General features: G+C 34.7%; 1 protein-coding gene across 9 annotated transcripts in view; it reads left to right on the top strand.

The window, feature by feature from the left end:
* Positions 1-19,904, top strand: part of cald1a (caldesmon 1a) — a 125,643-nt gene extending 105,739 nt beyond the window's left edge. For 4 of the 9 annotated variants that reach the window (XM_015338958.2, XM_069192397.1, XM_015338957.2 and 1 more), the window contains 14 exons: positions 37-78; positions 1,326-1,367; positions 1,621-1,665; positions 2,624-2,668; positions 2,916-3,055; positions 3,777-4,038; positions 5,275-5,418; positions 7,445-7,488; positions 8,997-9,075; positions 9,268-9,405; positions 10,123-10,218; positions 13,060-13,146; positions 15,449-15,485; positions 16,653-19,904. In XM_015338958.2, coding sequence (XP_015194444.2) covers positions 37-78; positions 1,326-1,367; positions 1,621-1,665; positions 2,624-2,668; positions 2,916-3,055; positions 3,777-4,038; positions 5,275-5,418; positions 7,445-7,488; positions 8,997-9,075; positions 9,268-9,405; positions 10,123-10,218; positions 13,060-13,146; positions 15,449-15,485; positions 16,653-16,669 — 1,218 coding nt within the window. In that variant the 3' untranslated portion in view covers positions 16,670-19,904. Of the gene's footprint in view, positions 1-36; positions 79-1,323; positions 1,368-1,620; positions 1,666-2,623; positions 2,669-2,915; positions 3,056-3,776; positions 4,039-5,274; positions 5,419-7,444; positions 7,489-8,996; positions 9,076-9,267; positions 9,406-10,122; positions 10,219-13,059; positions 13,147-13,714; positions 13,766-15,448; positions 15,486-16,652 lie in introns of all 9 variants that reach the window. The other 5 variants (XR_001477381.2, XR_011190083.1, XM_015338960.2 and 2 more) reach the window with 5 other exon arrangements.
* Positions 19,905-20,325: the final 421 nt, after the last annotated feature.

The following is a 20,325-nucleotide window of genomic DNA, read 5'->3' as shown; positions in this document are numbered from 1 at the left end:
AGTTTGATTTCAATAAATATGACAATGTTTTTGCAGGAGGTAATAGAGAAACCTACGAGATCCCATACAAGGGAAGAGGTAAGATCGTAAGCTGATACTTGTCCAGTAAAGAAAAGGCAACATTACTATGTGAAGAATCAATAGATTAGAGTTTTAGTCAATTTACTGAACTTTGTAGCAGGAGTTTCGAATGGATATTTAAATAAAACTGAAGATTATTATAAATGTATTGTCAGTAGTAGGGAGGAAGACTGAAAAAGTTCATTAGCAAACCCTTAGTCTTCAACATTAAAAATCTTTAAATTTGAATACCATGAAATGTACAAATATATAGACAGATATATAGAAAGAAATGCTCAGTCAATGCATGTCAAAGGCTACCTGGCAGGAGGGTTATCAGATTGTCCATCTTGAGCAGACGAATGTGCTGGTTTAATTAACATCACACTCATTAAATGGCATTGGTTTCCTTGTGCAAATAGTGTCTTGGCAGTTATCAGTTTCCCATAGATGCCACTTTGTCCTCTATGATAGAGGACACAGGGGATAAGTACATATTTTTGCTTAGGATATTTATTTCCTTTGTAGTTTCATTACACCATACTACAATTGATAACTTTACATTGCCAGGTTTGACTTAATAATAAAATCACATGTTTTTGAATAAATGTGCAAAATAAATATATACACTGAGTATTTCAGAGGTCATCAATATCCTGGAATTAAATTGCACAGTGTCAATGGAACATGGAAATGTTTTTCTCAGGCAAAATGATGATGAATATGACTACACTGAGCATACTCTTCTTCCAATAATTGTAACAGAAGAAATGGCACCTTTTAGCTTGATCTTTTCAGATCTGAAATTCAAGGCAGGGCCTGCTAAGTACCAGGATGGGAAACCTCCACGCAACACTACATTTTTACCATGAGTTGGAGGACCTGTAGGTGGACGAGAAGTATGATGACTGGGGACACAGTTTTGTAGGAGATGCCATTTTGGGCCTGACAGGTTAAACCTGTCAAAAGACTACTCAATGTTTAAAGCTTCCATGGACATATTTTGCTAACGTTTTGTTGTTAACCCTGATGTCCTGGCTAAATTCTACTTTGTGCTTGTACTATTGGGTCTTCTTAAAGTTTCATCTTAATTCATATTGGTGAAGCAGTTTTTCAGGTCACTATGCAATCTCCTGCATAGTGGGTTTGCGGGTGCACTTCAGTGGAAAATGCTCTGGAATCCAAAAGAGATATCTACAGTAAATGCACGGAAATGTCATTAGTGCATGGACCTATTAACCTGTTCATACTGTAACTTCTTGCAGGTAATAGAGGAAAAACCTAAGAGATCCTTTACAAGAGAACGGGTAATATATTTTATTTCAAATTAAATTTAATTTAGTTTCCTTTAAATTCTTACTAGTCTTAAATTCTATGTGTAATATAGAAATCAATTTAATTTCTCTGTTAAAAATGATATTGCATTTATATTTTATATTAGAGGATAAATTGTCTCATTGGTCCAAAGATACTGTTTTGCATAAGAACAAAAGTTTGCTTATTTTGAATAACATTGAAACACCCTTCTTATTAATATTATTTATGTGATTATTATTACAGGAAGTGACAGAGGAGAAGACTAAAAAGTCCTTTGTGAAAGAGGAGGTAAAGTATTTTCCTAATTTTCTGATTGATTGACTATCTAATGCATTAAGGGCTCTTATGTCTTGACAAGCTTATTTCCAATATATTTTAAACAATTAAAGAAATCAAAAGTAATCATCATATGATGGCCAACAATAGGTTACTAAAAAGTCATAAATTAGATTGTTTCAGTGCATTAGCTTTCATTGCTAGTTATTTACTGTCTTCTAAATTCATAATGTACAAGTAAGCAAGCAAATAAGCAAAATATCACGTTTAAGGATTGTCTTTAAAATGGAAAATGAAAAATGAACTTCTGTTAGAATACTGCCAAATGTTACTCATTTCTTCTACTTGTGTTTATACAGGCAGATGATTTAGATGTTAACAGTATTATATGATTTAGATCCCACCTTTAATCCAAATGATTTAGCAGGGAAAACAGTTGAAATTTAGCTCAAGATTACACAGAAAAAGACAAAGGAATGTATGTTAGATGCCATATAGTGAGTATCATACAGCAGTTAAAAGAATTAAAACATAGGTTAACACCATCTTTATTTTGTGACAGGAGAACATTTTCACTGCAATCACAAGTTCAACGCAATCTAATCCTCTAGAAAAGTAGCCTACTTAAATAGTACAATGAACTCCAAAGGAGAAAAACATCCTATAATTAATTATGTTATTAATTTATTTATTTTTAAATTAGTTTTTTTGCCTTTCTCATTTTATAAATTCTCAGTTCCTTAAAAACATATTCCTTAATGTGATGCAACACTTCCCATTGGTACTTTTTATTTATCAGTAATATCAGTATCCTAACAATTACAATGATAATGAATTGATACAGTACATGCCTGTGGGATAAAGGGTACAGGTCAAAGTTATGCTGCCACTGTTGGGCTATGCAATGAATGTCAGAATATATCCCAAATCAGATGTAATTTGATTTATTAGTGTCTGTTTTTTCCTGCAGATTGCCATAGAAGACAAACCAAGAAGGCCATACATGCGAGAAGAGGTATAGTTATGTTATTATGCTTCACAATTATTAGGTCTTATAATAATACCACATGATTTTTTATTATTCTACTGTTTTAGATTATTCACAAAATTAAATCAAATACTATCATTCTGTGTCTTTTTAGTACACTGTTATGCGTGGTTTGATTGTGCTAATATTTACATTTTTTGTTTGATTTATAAACAGTTGATGCAGTCATTCGGTCTCTAACCTGTCTTGTTCACTCTCTAATTTTTCCACGCAGGTGAATGAAAAGAAGGTAACCCAGAAGGTGGAAGTCACCCATCGCCATAAGGAAGATGTTCCAGAGCCAAAGCAACAAAATGGAGAAAATATCCGTGAAGAAACCCCTGCCAAACATAAGAAACCAGAGAGAACTCTGAGGTAGAGAAGACCCCCTTGAATATGCAACTTGTAGCTCAGGCAGAAATGTATAAAAAAAAATTAAAGGAGTGTTTAGAATTTTGTTGCTGTGGTAAAAGCTTTAAGCCTATAATCCTGAACTTATAACAGTTCAATTAAATATTGTGGATATACCATATAATATTAATCTGAATTACCTTTATTACCTGTTTATTTAGTTTAAACTTGTAGCTTTAATTTAAGCCATGAACCAGGCTTTTACTGTATAGACTTCCAGAGATATTACAAATGTTTGAGGGGACATCATACCAGGTGGGAATTGACTCTTTTTCCAGTGGCAACAAAGTGTTAAAACCTCATTAAAGTGACCACACACAGACAGTCAATACCTATTAGCCTGAGTGTTGTAAACTGAGTTATCACATTTTAACAGCTCAATGTTTAATATGTTTTTTTATATAATTCCTCCATGCCAAGCACATTCTTATTTGGGTTTCTTAAGGACAGATATGTTTCATCATATTAATTAGTTACAGAGTGCCTTTGGGTATAGTGGCCTGTTATTTATCTCTGAACCTTGTTTTTTGGTTTGATGTTAGCTTAGCTCATTCAATCTTAATGCCTAAAGAGCAGGCTTCTAGGATAACTACTATACTTAGATTGTTACTTGATAGTTAGAGCTGCTGGCTAGCTACTGTACCTGGCTGACACGCTTTGTGGTATGCTGTGTGGCCTCTCCCAGCCGTGGCAGTGTGCGGCAGAGCCAGGACACCGAGGAGCAGGATGCGGCCTCTCGCTTGGAGGCTGAGCGCAAGTTGGAGTTGCTGAAGCGCCGGCGTGACGAAACTGAGAGCGAGGAATTTGAGAAGCTGAAGCAGAAGCAGCATGAGGCCGAGGCAGAGCTGGAGGAGCTGAAGAAGAAGAGGGAAGAGAGGAAGAAAATTCTGGAGGAGGAGGAGCAGCGGAAGAAGCAGGAGGTAGCCGAAAAGAAAGCCAGAGAAGAGGTAGGATGTGCAGGGCACGGAGAAATTAAGATTAACCAATGAAAATAAGAACTTTGACAGAACATCAGTTCGTATTGCAAAATAGTTGCAAAGTCAATAGATTTAGAACCTCTCAATGTAACAGGGCTAATTTAGTACTATGCCTGTTAAAGAAGGTAATGTCAGCTCCTTGGCATCTGGATAGTGTTATGCTCTTTCAAGGCAGGAGGCCTGGCCTATTGGTGTAGTGGAATTCTCTGATGTCTGGGGGAGTGATGTCATGTGGTTTTGACTATGGAGCAGAATGTGAGCATTTGTGGTCAAATCCTAGCAAGGATCAGAGGCACACTCATAACAAAGGGTATAATTTCAAAGCATATCCAAGTTTGTTTACACATTTGAAATTGTCATACAAAATGTACAGATATGACTTGATATAAAGAACTGTCATGTCAACTTGTTTTGACTTTTTTAAATGCTGGTTCTGAATCCGTAGAGTTTACACTTAATTGGACCAGCCTTGTAACTGCAGCTTAAACATTGCTTTTTTATCAAGAGAAATTATGTGAAAAATACATTTGGTGCATGCTGTACCTCATGAAATACTGTAGTTCCACTAATAGAGTACTGTCATTATTGCTATTGCATTTTTACTCTTTTCTAATGTAAACACCAACCAAAATTAAGCAGTAGTGTGTTTTGGTAAAGAATAGGGACGAAGAGACCGTTTCATTTCATGAATCCCAACCAACACTTAGTGTCTTGTTGTCTTTCTTTAATATTTCTTCTCCTTACACATAACATGATTTTTATAAAAATCAAAAAGGCTATTTCAGATTTCAGAATGGTCAATGGGTGAAATATTTACTTTTATTCCTTCTCTACCATTAATTTGTATTTAGCAAGCTTTCACCTAGATCTGAATTGTGAAGCATGCACCAGTTGGCCTATTCTGTGGGTGGTCCAAGATGGCTGTAGACTTGGGAAGTGAGTCAGAACAGGAATCATGGATGGGAAATCCTGACCTGAAGGTCCAGTATATTTAAAAGTTTTCTGGGACTCTTCAAAGCTTCAGAACCTGAAGCACTGGAAAAGGCTGTCCATTTGGTACCATTTAATCAATAATAAGCTCATTTGAGTCATTAAGAGCTGATTTGGAACCAATGCAGACATGTTTGCCCATGTCTTGAGTTTCCATCCCTGAGCTAGGAGAATCAAGCAGAAATGATAAGAGCTCTCTCCTGGTTTTGATTCCAGGAGGAGAAGAGGAGGATGAAAGAAGAAATTGAAAGGAGACGAGCAGAGGCTGCAGAAAAGCGGCAGAAAATTTCAGATGAGGTTCCTGAAGGGGAAGGAAAGAAGCCATTTAAATGTGTCAGCCCACGGGGCTCTTCACTGAAGGTCAGTACTGCTGAGGAGATGGATTCTAAAGAAATCCTTATGTAATTAAAAGAATTCTATGAAAACTACGAAGTGTATAAATACCACAGTCATAAAAAGTGTTATATTTTTTCACTTTTATTATAGTAGTCCCAACAAATACTGGTCTTTATCTTTACTCTTACTTGAACATCTTGAAGTGCATAGGGAGTCTTTTGAATAGTTGGAATGCTGATTCGGTTTTAAATCATAAAGTTACTCGGTTGTCAACTCACTTGTCTTTATTCAAATGCCCAGAAGGGAAAACCAGCAATACACAATTTGTCTGAGTTTATAATGGTTGTTTCTGAATCTAGGCATCCTTTCCAGACATGGTCACTTTCTGTTTTGCTAACGTTTTGTTTGTTTGGTACGGATTTGGTAACAGCAGATTAAGCGATATGTCCATTTGATAGAACTTCACAAGAGGCCCAATGATTAAGCAGATTAAGCGATATGTCCATTTGATAGAACTTCACAAGAGGCCCAATAAACAAAAGTTAGTGGACTGAGTTAATTTCTGTTGCTTTTTATTCATTGATCAACCAAATCTGTTTATAAATTGTGTTATTCTGATTCCTTTTTACAGATTTATTTTGTCATCTTGTTCACTGTACGTACTGTCTCCACATGTACTGTAACTAGATGTTTGCTATTTAAAATGTGTGATGTTTGAAAATGCAGTGATTTAGATAGTTGTGTGCTGTGCCTGTTACTTTTTATGTTGTTTGGTTTTGACCATATTTTATATAGTTATCAACTGTTTTAGTTGGCAGTGTTATGCATCTGTAAACAACAAATTTGAACCCACTGTGTCATCACTTATCCTTGATGAAGGAATGTGAAATCTTTGAGCTTTGCTTACAACTATAAATCAGTCTACTGTATAGACTCAATTGATGTTCTCTGTAACAGTGTAAAATATTTCCATTGTGTTCAAACTAGATTTTATCATGGAATTACACAAAAACATGGAGACATATTGGTTCTGCTTTCAACCACTGAATAATATAAAGAACAATCCATACATTTTAGCACATATGGTACAAGAATATATGTGAGAGCACAGGTTTTACAGCACAAACCGTGTGTCTATGTAATACAAAATAAATGTGTTCCAAAATAGAGTTCAAAAAGTAAATTTCTAAACTATATTTAAAACAGCAGGACTTTCTTTTTGATTATCAGCACAGAGTTCTAGCAACACATGTCATTGACAAAATAACACTTTAAGATACATCATGCTGTTTACTTCAAACATTAACTTTAATATACAGGAAAGCAGTAACATTAACAGAATGAGCTTTGCTCAAATATGGAAATGTGAAAGCATGTTTGAAATTGGGGAATTTCCTGTGAGCTATTTAAAGAACTCCCATAACTACTGCAGGGAGCTAATTTTTTTTAAGCTTGTGTTTTTAAGGGCTTCATGAAAACTTGCCCTCTTATTCTTGATGTAATTTGTCATAAACTCTGTCCACTGTTCCCACAGCCAAGTACATTCAACTGGCCTGAAGAAGCTTTGCCTTTCTTGGCAGCATGATAGTTAAAAGAAAAGCACAAGATATTTCTTGAAGTGGGTGGAGAAAGATTTCATTACAATAGAATTATAACTCAAACATGGGCTAAGAATGGTATTTTGTCTTAACAACAAGGAGATTGTACTGCAGACACTAATTAATTTATTTTTTAAAAATTGTGTCTACACAGTAACTACCCAGTGTGCAGCACAGTAATTGTCAGTTGAATGTGCTGGATAGGCTGCAGTGTGATGAGTTGCTTTCCAGTAAAATATAATGTCAAGGGTGTGTCTCCCCCTCTCAGCTAAAAGCTTTCCAAAGATTCGTAATTATGTGGCATCCTCAGACGTGAGGTGGGGAGTGATTGTGTCATGAAAGCATAATTTAATTTACAATACTAAGTTGTTATATTCATTTTTTAATGCAGTATTTGCTTTTTAGTCATTTGTTGTCATGTTTCTCGTTTTCTGTCACACATCACCTTACAGATCGGGGAAAGGGCAGAATTTTTGAACAAGTCAGCCCAGAAAAGGTTAGTAACACAGAGTTTTGTTTGGTTCACTGTCTTCAGACTTTACATTTTAAGTACTTGTAATATGACTGAGAATATGTCACTGGGCAAAGCACTGACACTAGGGCAGATATCAGGTTCTCAAAGTCAATTTGAACATTTTTTCCATGTTTGCTGGTTTTCAGTACTAGTGGGTTCGTTAACATTTTCATGTTAAGTAATTCTGATAAAACATGCTCATATGAAGTAATTGTGATAAGATATGCTTAATGTCCTACATTTTAAAAGATGTGTCATCTCTTTGTAATATAAATTTAGTGTTTATAGAGAAGCTACAGAAATAATGTATTTTAATATAAATTCAGTACCTTTCTAATACTTTCTTTGAGGTTACATACAGTAATATGTTCTGGCAACATTAATAACCGTTTATGACCATCCTTCCACTATACATTGCAGATACATAGGTTTTCATTATACTCTTAATCTAACTGCATCACAAACCCTTATCATAACCCCTTCTAATCTTAAATGTGACCATAGTCCTTACCCTAAGACATACTATTACATGTGTTACATCAATTGTCAGGATCTTGGTATACCTGTACATCTTATGTATCTGTTACATCTTATGTATCTTTTGTAACTGAAGTCATAAAGCATTGTGAATGTTACTGTATCATATGCAGTCACTATGCTGGAGGTATGCAGACTATGTAACACCACATTCACATAAAGTGTGACTGATAATCAGGTGGGTAATATATACCAAAGTGCATATGTTGTGAATTATTTGTGCAAAGCACTAAAGTAAAATATTCTTAATGGCCCCATGTTGACTGGGGAGCTATGTCAGCAAATGGAAAAGGAACAATCAGAGGTTAATTTCACTCTGAAAAGTGCACTGGTGCACTACATAAGTTCAGTTCACCCTCTTGATTCAGGCTGTTCCCTTTAGGTTTAGGACAATGACCTCAGGTTCCCATGGCCAAGGGGAATAGAATTCTCAGACAGGCTCTGGCACATCATGCCCTTCCCACAGGATCACTTGTTGGGCAAAGATTCATTTTATGATGCTCCAATGACTGCAAGCATGCCAATTAATTTAGTGAGCAATATCTGCAACAGTAATTGGCCAGTGGAATACTGACAGAAGTGTTTTGCCCTGTACAAACTCCTGATCACTGATGTTATGTAGTGTAAAAGAAAATACAGAGAAAGGTAAACAGCAACTAGTAAGATGGATAGATTGTGGAAGGTGTTACAGGATATTCAGAACAACATTTCAAGATAATTTATTCATTAAACTGTGGAAGCATGAAAGCATGTTGTCATGCTCAATATAGATCAATGATATAATGCACCAAATTCTAATGCACCATACAACGTATTTGTTTTTCTTATTGGTAAAGAACAATTATATATAAAATACATTTCCTAGTTGCAAATACAGAGTATTTGTGAGTCCCATGTGCATTTCTTCATAGCTGTTACATGCTTGTAATGATTCCTGCTCCCTGTATTTACAGCAGCAGTGTTAAGGCTTCACACACACCCATTGTCTCCAAGATTGACAACAAGCTGGAGCAGTACACGACTGCTATTCAGGTAAATTCTGCATATCATCTGCACATATTAATTTAGAGATGTGTTGCTCTGCACCCTCCATTATATGGGAGTGTCTAATTTGTTTTATTTCTATCTGAGTTTGATGTGCTATTTTAGTGATCAATCCATTTGTTTTTTTCATGTGATATCATTATATTATCACAACATATGTTCCCTTTTTCCTTTGTTCAGAGCAACAAGGAGCCAAAGTCCCCAAAATCTCCTTCTGCTGACCTGCCTGTGGTCGGTGATGGGGTTCGCAACATCAAGAGCATGTGGGAGAAAGGGAATGTGTTTAGCTCTCCTGGAAACCCACAGGCTCCGAACAAGGTGATAAATTGAATTCTGTGGTGTCAGTTTATATTTATTAACTTACATATCTAATTGATTTTATGTGTCTTAGTAATCAATGTGCCCAATACTAGTTTAAATATGCGATTTAAACATATTTTATAGAGATTAAATATTGCATATTGGTGACCTGCAAATTGCAGTTTAAGTCTGTTACATTGATGTATATATCCTGTTATATATTTATTTCTGAGTTTCTGTCAAAATGCATTTCTGTAATCCTCTTTAATCCCCTTTTTGCATGGTCTGTGCCATGGTCTGAAATTTATTTCGATTGGCTAAGAAACATTACATGTTAATTTAGTATTCAAAGACGCTACAGGACAATGTTTTTTTTTATTTGAAAGATGCATGTTGTGCTTTTGATATCAAGAAAGCAAGGATATTTGTTTTTAATTTCTTAAAAATATGAACAAGCCACTGACTTAAAAACCTTAGAGATTTAAAAGAAGATTGTATAAGTGCCAATACTTAAGAAATGCCTCCAGACAGCAAACTACAGTGTTATTTTTCAGTTCTCTCTTAGCCAATACGTGGGAAGATTAGTGGATAAGGATGTGTTCCCTCAAATCAGTTGGTATTACTGGTAGATTTCCTGGTATTTTATGATAGTGGATGTTATTGTAGTGCCTTTGAAGGAAGTGTTTGTTTGTTTTGACTGACATTAAACTAGCTAATTTTATGGCTTTATCACAGGAGGCTGCTGGACTGAAGTTTGGAGTGGCCAGTCGTATCAATGACTGGCTCAACAAAACTCCAGAAAGTGGCAAAACTCCAGGAGCAAAACCTTCTGTAAGTTTAAACTCATCTTCCGTGCATTAGCCCTCTAACACAGCTCAACTAGCAGAAACAGGAAGAAATACAATTTCATTCCATAGCAGAAGAGAAAAGAAGACATTTTGACATTTTCTAACACTTTTATGACTTTTCCTATCGGCAGTCATTTAGAGTGATAGCTTTTAAGTAAGAGTTTCACACAAGGGTTGGCATCTTGACATGGCGGTCAAGACTGGTTTGAATCTTGGGTGAATTTTACATGATATCCCTTTGATAGTGTGGATTTTTAAATGGTGCTGTCATTTTAAATTCAAAACACAACCTTTCTGGATTGGATTTGCTGATCTAAATTGTTCCTCACTCCATAGTCCTGTAATGGACTTCTGTCTCATCCAGGGTGAGACAATTTGTGTGCTGTCAATCCCTCCTGACACCCCTGTGCTTCTGGGCTTTGACCGCTCTGCCTAGGGGAAGCAGTTTTCTGATCATGGATATTCATTTCTGTAGGAAACCTGAATCTAAGCTGCATCTAAAGCAGCAGTCTCATACTCCCTTCCTAGATGGCCGATTTTATTCTAGATTGTGTAAGGAAAATTCAGTCTCAAACTGACATGCTGTAGCAGAACGTAGTTCTGAATCGGGCGTAGAACCCTTTATGTGGTTATACAGTGACCCCTAGTGGATATGAATACAATTACTAAATATCTGGAAAACTTTTACTGATAGAACAGTGCACAAAGGCCGAGTACAGTTCTAGTGTAGTTTTTTTGTTTGAGAAAAACAGTTCTGTAAGAAACCCTAAACATGCACATAATATAGAATTATTGTATACTAAATATGCATTGAATCAAGTCATTTAATCAAAGCACTTTTAAATGTTAACCTAGCTATTATTAACGCAGAGGTCTAGAAAAGCTGATTGTAGGAACATCATGAGGGTATATGAAGGATGTTATGAAAATTATCTTGTTTGTGACAGTCTCATTTGTTCCATTTTGACCCCAGTGGTTTCTTAAATAATGTTAATACTATACTTAAAAGCCTTATACTGTGCTTTTAAAAAGTTTTTTTTCCTCATTAAACATTAATTAAATTAAATTTAAAACATTTGAATTCTTTTAACCTTACTTTTTTCAAACTACATTTGATTAATGTCCATACACATGCAATATTGTACCTTTCCCAAAACCTTTTCCTTAATTTATAGAGAAATAGACTAAAATTTCTAAAGGCTAAAATAATGTTTTTAAATTCCGAACTCAGTGCAATTTGCTTTGTAACAGCTTACGCTTCCTCATCCTGTTGTCTCTTTCTTTACTGCCTAAGTACTTTTCTCCTCTTCAGTATTCATTTCCAAGCCTCATTGTCCTTGGAGTGCTAGATTCCTCTCTCATCTGCTCTCTGTGCTGGCATACTCTTTTATCTCTACAGAACAGGTACTGTATGTGAAAGCCTCTTGCTTGCTTGTTTTCACTTTACTGGTTTTATTCTGTATAATTGTGTCTGGTTGGAGTGGAATGTTTCGTATAGTGTTTTCAGCTTTATAGTGCAGCACAAGATATTTACTGACAACCTCTGGTACAGTATAGTCACTCCTTCAGTAGAGCATATAAATACCTAATGTCTTCTAATGTGTTGAGATAAGACTTAGTTTTAATTCCATTTAATATATATTATACAATGTTACAAACATTTTGATAAGGAGTTTGTAATCATGCCATATTTATAGACCAGAAAAAGAAGTTTCAAAAAGCATTATTTGTAGTGCCATACCTACTCATAACAACTTTAAAGAGTTTACTCTGTTAAATATTCTTATTACATGCTAATGTGTGCAAATAATGTAGAAAAAAGAAATGAGGATGAACAAAGAAATGAACAACATGGATGTTGCTTACAAAAACGTTCTAAGATGCTGTGAGGTGAGATTCTCCTCTGAATAAGCTACTGTGCATCACAGGAGGTTTGTCTGAACATGCAGGCATTCCTTTCACACAGGGCAAGAAGGATTGGTCAAATAGCATATGAAGAAAAGCATGAAGGACAGTGGTATCAAGAACAATACTATTTTACATCAAGAATGCAATAATATTACATTAAATATATGTTACATTACACCCCAGAACAATTGCTTCCATGCACTCTCCTGCACTTTCCCTCATATTCACAGCCTCTGACCTGTCCTAACTGGTAAAGATGCCTGCACAATACTTATATTCCTGTTATCTTTGATAAGGTACAATACACCTTCTCATGGAACCTTTTCCTCAATTACACATGCTTGTAATGTGCAATTTACACTTAAATTTCACACACATGTGCCAATTTCATGCGCTCTGTTGAAAGTGTTTACATAAGGAGCATTCACCTTTGTGAATGCAAAGTCTAACAAGATACTACTTACACTTGGCTTTTTCAGATCTTTACTCAATTATCATGGATGAGACCCAATTCAAGTAACACGAAAGCATAAAACAACTTAGCGGAACAAGTTTAGGTTTATTCATTGTGTTTTTTTTTCTTCTCTTTCCAGCATGGAATAAACTTTTACTTGTTCCTTTGCAGCATATGTGTGCTGACACAGCTACCTACTTGAACTACTTCATCAAAACAACTTAAGTCTGCAAAGCTAAACTCTTATACAATCTGTATATACAGTATGATTCACAGTGCAAAAGAATGCAGTTTTGCAAATGGAAGTATACAGCATGTATTTTTTTTTTGCTTTAAAGACACCAACTGAGGCAGAAAAGGGGAAATGTTGTACAAGCTTTTGAATCAGTTTACTCCTGACACTCTAAGATGTTCAACTGGAGATAGGTAAAATATATTCTCAAACCCGGATTTCCATTGCAGGATCTGAAGCCTGGGGATGTAACAAACAAGCGAAGCTTGTGGGAAAACAAGGCTTCCTCCCCAGACAAAACAACCCCCTCTGCTAAGGTGAGCTTATGACGGTTGATGAGATATTCCTTGATTTCTTTATGGTCCTCATGCAATGTTCCTGTTTTTATTTTTTTATCATATTTTTTTTCGTATTTCATAGACACTATGTGACACAATTTAAATATTATGCTCAAGTGAGCAAGCAAGGCATTCTGCAATTTCACTAATTAACTGTTTCTACCTTTATATTGGCCTTCAAGATTTCATTCAGTTGATCAGGAGCAGGAAAGAGGAACTTCCACATAAAATTGTACATTAAAATTAGTTTTACTTGTGTTTTCTAAAAAGCTTTGCCTTGTATTTTTTTTTCTTTCTACCCATATCAAGAGTATGTTTTTGTCCTGGCAAGCACAATTTTTAAAATCAGAACCTGACAAGAATCAGTTCACCCTGTATTCATTAAATTCACAGTGGAGATACTGTACCAATACTGTCACATATTATTATTTTGTGTCAAAATCATTGTATTTTCTTGCTGTTGAAAAGGCACCAGTATAATGAGAGATATAAGAAATCTCTTTTATCCTGAAATAACACTGGATTCTTTTATTTTTTTATGCTTAAGCCCTCTCTTAGCTAGTTGACTTCACCACCTAAATCTGGATGAGCCAAAAAGGTAAAACCTTTTAACACATAAAGCATTGTGTTCTTCACACTAATCACTAAATAATGGGACTGATATTATGTAAAGCAACATTTAACAGCAAGTCAGAATATGGAATAAAATTACCCCCAAAAATAAAGAAAATGGAAAAACAATTCACTTCTGAAATAAGCAGTGAAATTTGGTCTTATTTAAATTTGTTTCTGCTGCTAATATTTGTTTAGCTTCAGTGTTTTACCACTTTCTGTACATGTGTGATTGCAATATGTTCTGTTTTATTTTATTGTGACTCTTAATAAATAAATTACAATTTGAAATGCTACAGGGATTTCTCATAGTAAGCGTTTACTTTCTTCAGTAATAATAATAATGATAATCGTCACAACTACAGATTATGTAATAAAACATATTGTATGCACAATATTTTTTAACTAGAATCAGGGGTTACAATTCTGAATTGTTAAAGTCTGTCATTATATGTAAAGTAGGTGCAGTGAAGCATTGCAGAGAGAGAATTTGGCATGAGTAAAGATTTGCTCTAAGAATCAAATAGGCTGAACTTGTGACTTTGGGAGCATGACAGCTACAAGAAGTGTAGAACCTCTCTAAACTATGTCTGCAGGCTTTTGTCCTATAAACAGGGGAACTGACTAGTACTGAAAGAACTTGGATACTGGAAGTCATTACCCCATCACACATTGGTAAAGCTCATCCTTAAAGCACCAGGGTTATGAATATTGTACTGTTAGCAGGATTTAATTAAACAAAAATCACCCACAAAAAAATCTCTGTTTTTCTTTGTGGATAATTGTTTTCCACAAAATTTTAATTTTGAAATTTAGTTAGAGGCCTTCATCTTTGAATGAGCACTGTAATTATTACACTTGGATAATTCTATTTCTCTGCAGTAAGTTATTTATGAAGACAACCACTTTCACCACTTTGAGGACTTGATCCTTGATCCTGTTTTCTTTAACTTTTTAAAGGAAGAATGTGTGAACTTAGTTTGAGAGAAAACAAAAAGTTCACCCTTATGAAAGCTTGATTAAATTGATTAAGTATGACAGAATATTTGAAATGATTAAGTCAAATCCTGATTTAGCCATTGACTGTGTGTGACTTTGAGCATGCTAGGAAACTGAGTCACCTCAATCATCTTTTGTACTTGCTTTTTTTCTTTGCTGAAGAATGTGGGCTACAGATCAGCAGTAACAATACACTCTGTACTTCCTTTAATTGAAACCTTCAGACTGCCGTTAGTTTCATGCTTAACAGTCTGTAAAACAGAAGTAATATGCACTCCTAAACAATTACAGCTGTACCATGTATGTTATTTTTACATGAAGCAATTATATTATGGTGTTTTGTAATGAGAATTAGAATTATAGTTGTAATATATATATATAATTAAACACCTAACTATCAATTGCTGTTTGTCTGTTTTTTTAACCATATGTACAATTGAGCAAACTGAATGAATAAATCATATATCTGTATACATGTATTTGTACAGCAAAAGAAACATTGTAGAGCATTCGATGGCTATCAGTCTGAAGGTTAAAACTGTTCTTTTGTAATATGGCACACTGATGGTGGTAGGTTGTCTTAAATACTTGCACAGATTAACTGGTAAATTTTCTTTTTCCTCTGATTGCCCCCCAACATTCACCTGATGACACTACGTTGTCTTTGCAGATGACAACAGGAGGCAAGAGTAAATCAGTTACCAATGGTAAGTGGCAAGTGTCGTTGAGTTGACTGATGAATACAGCTCGAAAACCTGGCAAGGGGATGCCAAGGATGAAAAGGTTATTTCAAACATATGTCCCCTTGTGATTTTTAATGCATGCCACCAAACAGCTGAGTCCTTTCTTTGTGTCCTTTTATGACTTCGAAGCCAGTCACTGACATGACATGACATGACGAACCCTAAACATCTAAAGGACAAGGTTAAAGACTAAATGTTGAACTTGGTTTCAGCTGCACTACAGAGTCCTTGATTAATGGCCGGACATGTGGCTTTACACTCATATTTATAAACATGATACTGCCAGGTTTCAGTGTGCAGTAAATCAGTAGTGGTTGTGTTGCTTTTAAGGTATGACCTTTAAAATGTCAGTGCCACAGTGCACTATTTATAAATCGCCGTAACTGAGTGCGTGTTTGCTCTGACTTTTACTCTGAATGTGCACCACTATAAAGAACCTTGCAGGTTACAAGGATGCTGGACATGTCTCTGTAACATGCAATTCCCCTCACTTGGGTTCTAAAATTACCTGACACGAGCCAAATCTGGCCAACATTCCTCCACCTTGATTGTCACATTATGACTGCGTGCTCTGGAAGATTAGCAATGCATTGTTGTATAAGACAGGCTGAGGTAAGAATACAGAGGCCCAAAAAATCAAGTGAGGTATGCCAATACTGTGACAAAACTCTAAGCACCTAGAATAAGTTTTGTAATATACAGGAACCATCTCCCTCAGAAATCATTGGGGAACTTGTGAAATGTAGTGGTTTCATAATTAAAATGAATACACTCAAACCCATAGCTTTCTGACTATAATACTACCCCTTGCCTTCACAAATTAATGAACATTTAATATTCACATTGCTTTAAGAAGCAGAAGTGAAGCATAGAAAGTGTTGATTTACAGCACTCACCTTTCCTTATCATTTGTGTGATAAGAGTTAGTAATGAATTCCATGTTTTTTTTTATTTCATGGATTGCAGTTACAAAATACACATTGTGCTACCAAGACAATGTTAATTGGTTCATAATACCAACCACAAGCTGATAAATTTGCTTTACCTTTATGCTTTTGTGCATAAGGATTTTACAGTCTGTCTTTAGGTTCTTTCTTTTCTGACCACTGACAACTTTTTCTTCTCTCTCAGCAGGAATGGGACACTAACCTTTCAAAGAACTTGAGAAGGCTGGAACCAACAAAGTGCTAGACTATCCCTTTTGCTATGTATATTTTAATACCAAACAAAAAAGAAACATTTTTTTTTCATTTTATAATAGCCTGGGGAAAAAAGCAAAATGTATATTAGCACTGTATTTAAAGCCCACAGTTTTATATGGTCATGTTTAAAGTATACTGCCTTTGCACAAGACCTTGTTCTTTCTCTAGAAAACCATGCTGTGAAATTTGAACATTTATTTTGATATAAGTTTTTTAATAAGTTTATATTAAATTGCAGAAACAAAAGAAATGAAATCTATACTTGACCTGTGATGCAGTTTTTTTTAATGAACAAAACCAGGCTGTGAAAAGTTTTCCATCCTAAAGAAAGTTTGGTGTGTCAGATTAAGCTGGTTTGTCTTTAAAAGAAAGATTCTACATCACTCTCGTGTCAAAACTAACCATCTTATCTTTAGTTAATTATCAAATTTATCATTCTAGCAAAGCTGAATGCTGAAATTGGACTAATGTTAGCTAATAGCGGTACTGATTTTAATGGTTGACCTAATAGAGAATAGTGAAATGACTGCAGTGGTTTTAGCTCACATGCACTCATCGCTTTGAGACGTTTAGCTTAAGGACACTTTCTAATGGTAGTCAAATATTCTAATATATGTTAGTACATATATTAAGCAATAACCATTTACATTATAGCCTATGTCACAGCTTTTTTATTTGAGGTTGTTCACACGTTTTTATACTCAAGATAAATACAATCAGAGGCATTTAAAAGCAAAGCATTTGAATAAGGAAAGTTTGTGCTTTATAGGAGCAATTTTTTCATATCACCTTTTCCCCCTACTAAAATGGATCTGTGGTTATTTACATCTGAGATCAATTTGCTTTTCTGTGGATTAAGAGTGTTTCAGACCTGTTGCACAGGGATAAAACAGCAGTATCTCTTTTATAAACATGACACCATCTTGCTAATTTTGCCTTTCAACCAGAAAGCAATACATATGTAGGAGCTCATGATGTAACTCTGACATGTCTTGCATATTTACAATGGAAGCATATGAAAACTATGCATAGTTTTGAATGTTTGGGGAGAATAGGTTTGTAGGCCCAATTATCCCGGGATGGCAAAGTTGGTTCACAGAATAAGACACAAAATCTTTTAGTACTTAGACCAGACTAAGCACTGCCTACATGGTGCTCAAGGTCTGCAGAGAAATGAATGCCTGTGACTGCTGCACATCCACTAGCATAGGAATATTCCTGGTGTGTAGGGCTTTGCTGAAGTTTATGACTGACTACAGTTTGCATTAGATTGTCCAATTAATGCAAAGGCAAATATACTGAGAGTTAAAGTCCCAGTAAAATTCTGTGAATGCATTGCTTTATCGGAGTGCATTGCACCTGCTGCCAAGTAATTTAATCAAAGTTAGCATATATGCAAATTTATATGAACTAAAGTGTTAAAAGTATTCCAGTATCACTGCATAACTGAAACAATGGACAATGTGTATTTCTTTTTTTTTTCCTTTTGAGACAAGCAAGGCATAAAACATTCCGCCATTATTGTATGGTTTTGCTAAGCATTTTTCTTTCCTGCACCCATTTCCTTCAGATTTTCCTGTGTGGAAGCTGTTATCTGATGTCGGTGCCATAAAGACGGAATCGATATTTAATAGTAATTTTTAAAAATAGTTTTAAAAAGCATGACAAGACATAGTAAGGTCCAAACATCTTCGATTTTGTTATAGACTTGTGATTCTGGAAATATCTCGTACCACTATTTTTCTTTAAAGGGGTGTGGGGAAGGGATAACCTAAGGACTATTGCGAGCTGTTGACAATGAGAATTCTAAGGCTACACCAATATGTTTTTATTTTTTTAAAGAGTTTGCTTAAATGATATGCATTAGGCATATCCATCCAGTGATTAACTGCACAGGTCAAGTACATCTCTGGTAAATAGTAAAATAGTAGATTGTGTCATGTCTAGACATAAGACACTTGAAAAATGTGCGTAGGGAAAAAAACATATATTCACACTGAGTATAAAATGCACTGAATTGAACATGATCGGATACTCAGTATCTTGACTTGTTTGTCTTTCAAATTAATCTTACTGGTGTCAGCTATAACATCCTCAGCTAAATCTTTTAATGTGAGAAGGGAAGATATAGGGTGCTGGTGTTACACATTGAGAATTTTTGTTGTTTTAACACGACAGGTGGGGGCTTTTTACCTCACCAAATTTACCTAATCAGAGTTAACACTCATTAAATTTCTAGGAAACTCTATTCAAACCAATACTTTAAAAATATTAGGTTTCTTTTTAAATGATGAAATTGTAGTACGTAAAATATTTTAAAATCTAAAGAAAATTCTAAGATCAGGACCTAAAACAATTATTGTAGTTTAATGTGGCTTCTGGGTATTGTTGAATTGCATGTTTACAACAAAATTGTTGGTTACAGCTTAATTTGAATTGGATGCTTAATACTATTTACATTTCCTGCATAAGTGATGCATAAAACTGCTTAAGTATAATTATAGAGCTTCGAAAGTGCTTTTCAAGTCAAACTACATGCGTATACTATATTTATTCATAACAGGTTGTGTTGTTTTTTAATGCTTCATACCTCTTGCTGCTATAATGCTGAATGAATTACATGGCTGATAAATAATTGATTCTCGTAATTACAGTGAAATAAAATGTGACGTGAAGTGTCTTCGATTCATATTTCATTACACTGTTTTTTGATTATGTACTGAATACTGCACTATGTCTTTGTTGTTCTTTTATATTACAAATTGCAATACTACATTTTGCTGCGTTTATGACCTAGCTTGTTCTGGATTAGCCCCAGTTCAAATCAGGTGTTATAAGATTGGATGGATGCTTCACACAACTCAGTTTACCCATACCTTTGCCTGTATTAAAAATAATTCATTTTAAAAGTCTGAAGAATTTCTCAGATGTGTTTAGAAAAGTCATTTAATACTAATGTTTATCTTTTGTTTTGTTGTGTGTTTACTTTTTATAAACACATGTAATTATTTTATATGGATAAAACTATGCAAACCATGTCTTCACACCATCTGCAATTTCTGCCATTTTGTAAACACTATGGGTATTTCTATTGTAGTGGATAGCTTCATACAACATGTTTAAATGGTGTATCAGTGAATTTGCAACCACAATAAATAAACAAATATTGTTTAAGACAAAACCTGTAATGTGCTTTATTCTTAAAGTATTTGTGGGTCCATTAAGACTTGTTTTTTTAGATGTACTGCACAACAAAGGGATATAATAATTTCAATAATTTAGTAATTTATTTTGAATGTGAGATTCTGGGAATTATATTGTTTCTATTCTAAAATACCTAGGTGTTGAGGAGTTTTTATCTTTAGCAGGTAAATACACAGAGATAATAATGGATTAAAGTTTTTTAGCCACATTCTAAAAAAAACAAAACAAAACTTGCTGTGTGTATAGTTATATACATTAAAACCCACTTGAAATGATCAAATGCCTGATACTATATAATTTCTCAGACCTATACAGTATTTGTAATTTTGCTGCTGCTCAGTCTTGCAAAACCTTTATGCAAGCTACAGTATTCATAACTACACTAACCAATCAACAGA

The sequence above is a fragment of the Lepisosteus oculatus genome, chromosome 7, assembly GCF_040954835.1.
Source record: "Lepisosteus oculatus isolate fLepOcu1 chromosome 7, fLepOcu1.hap2, whole genome shotgun sequence".
In the NCBI taxonomy this organism is placed as follows: Eukaryota; Metazoa; Chordata; class Actinopteri; order Semionotiformes; family Lepisosteidae; genus Lepisosteus; species Lepisosteus oculatus.
The sequence above is the reverse complement of the archived record's forward strand: the minus strand, read 5'-3'. Positions and strand labels throughout refer to the sequence as shown.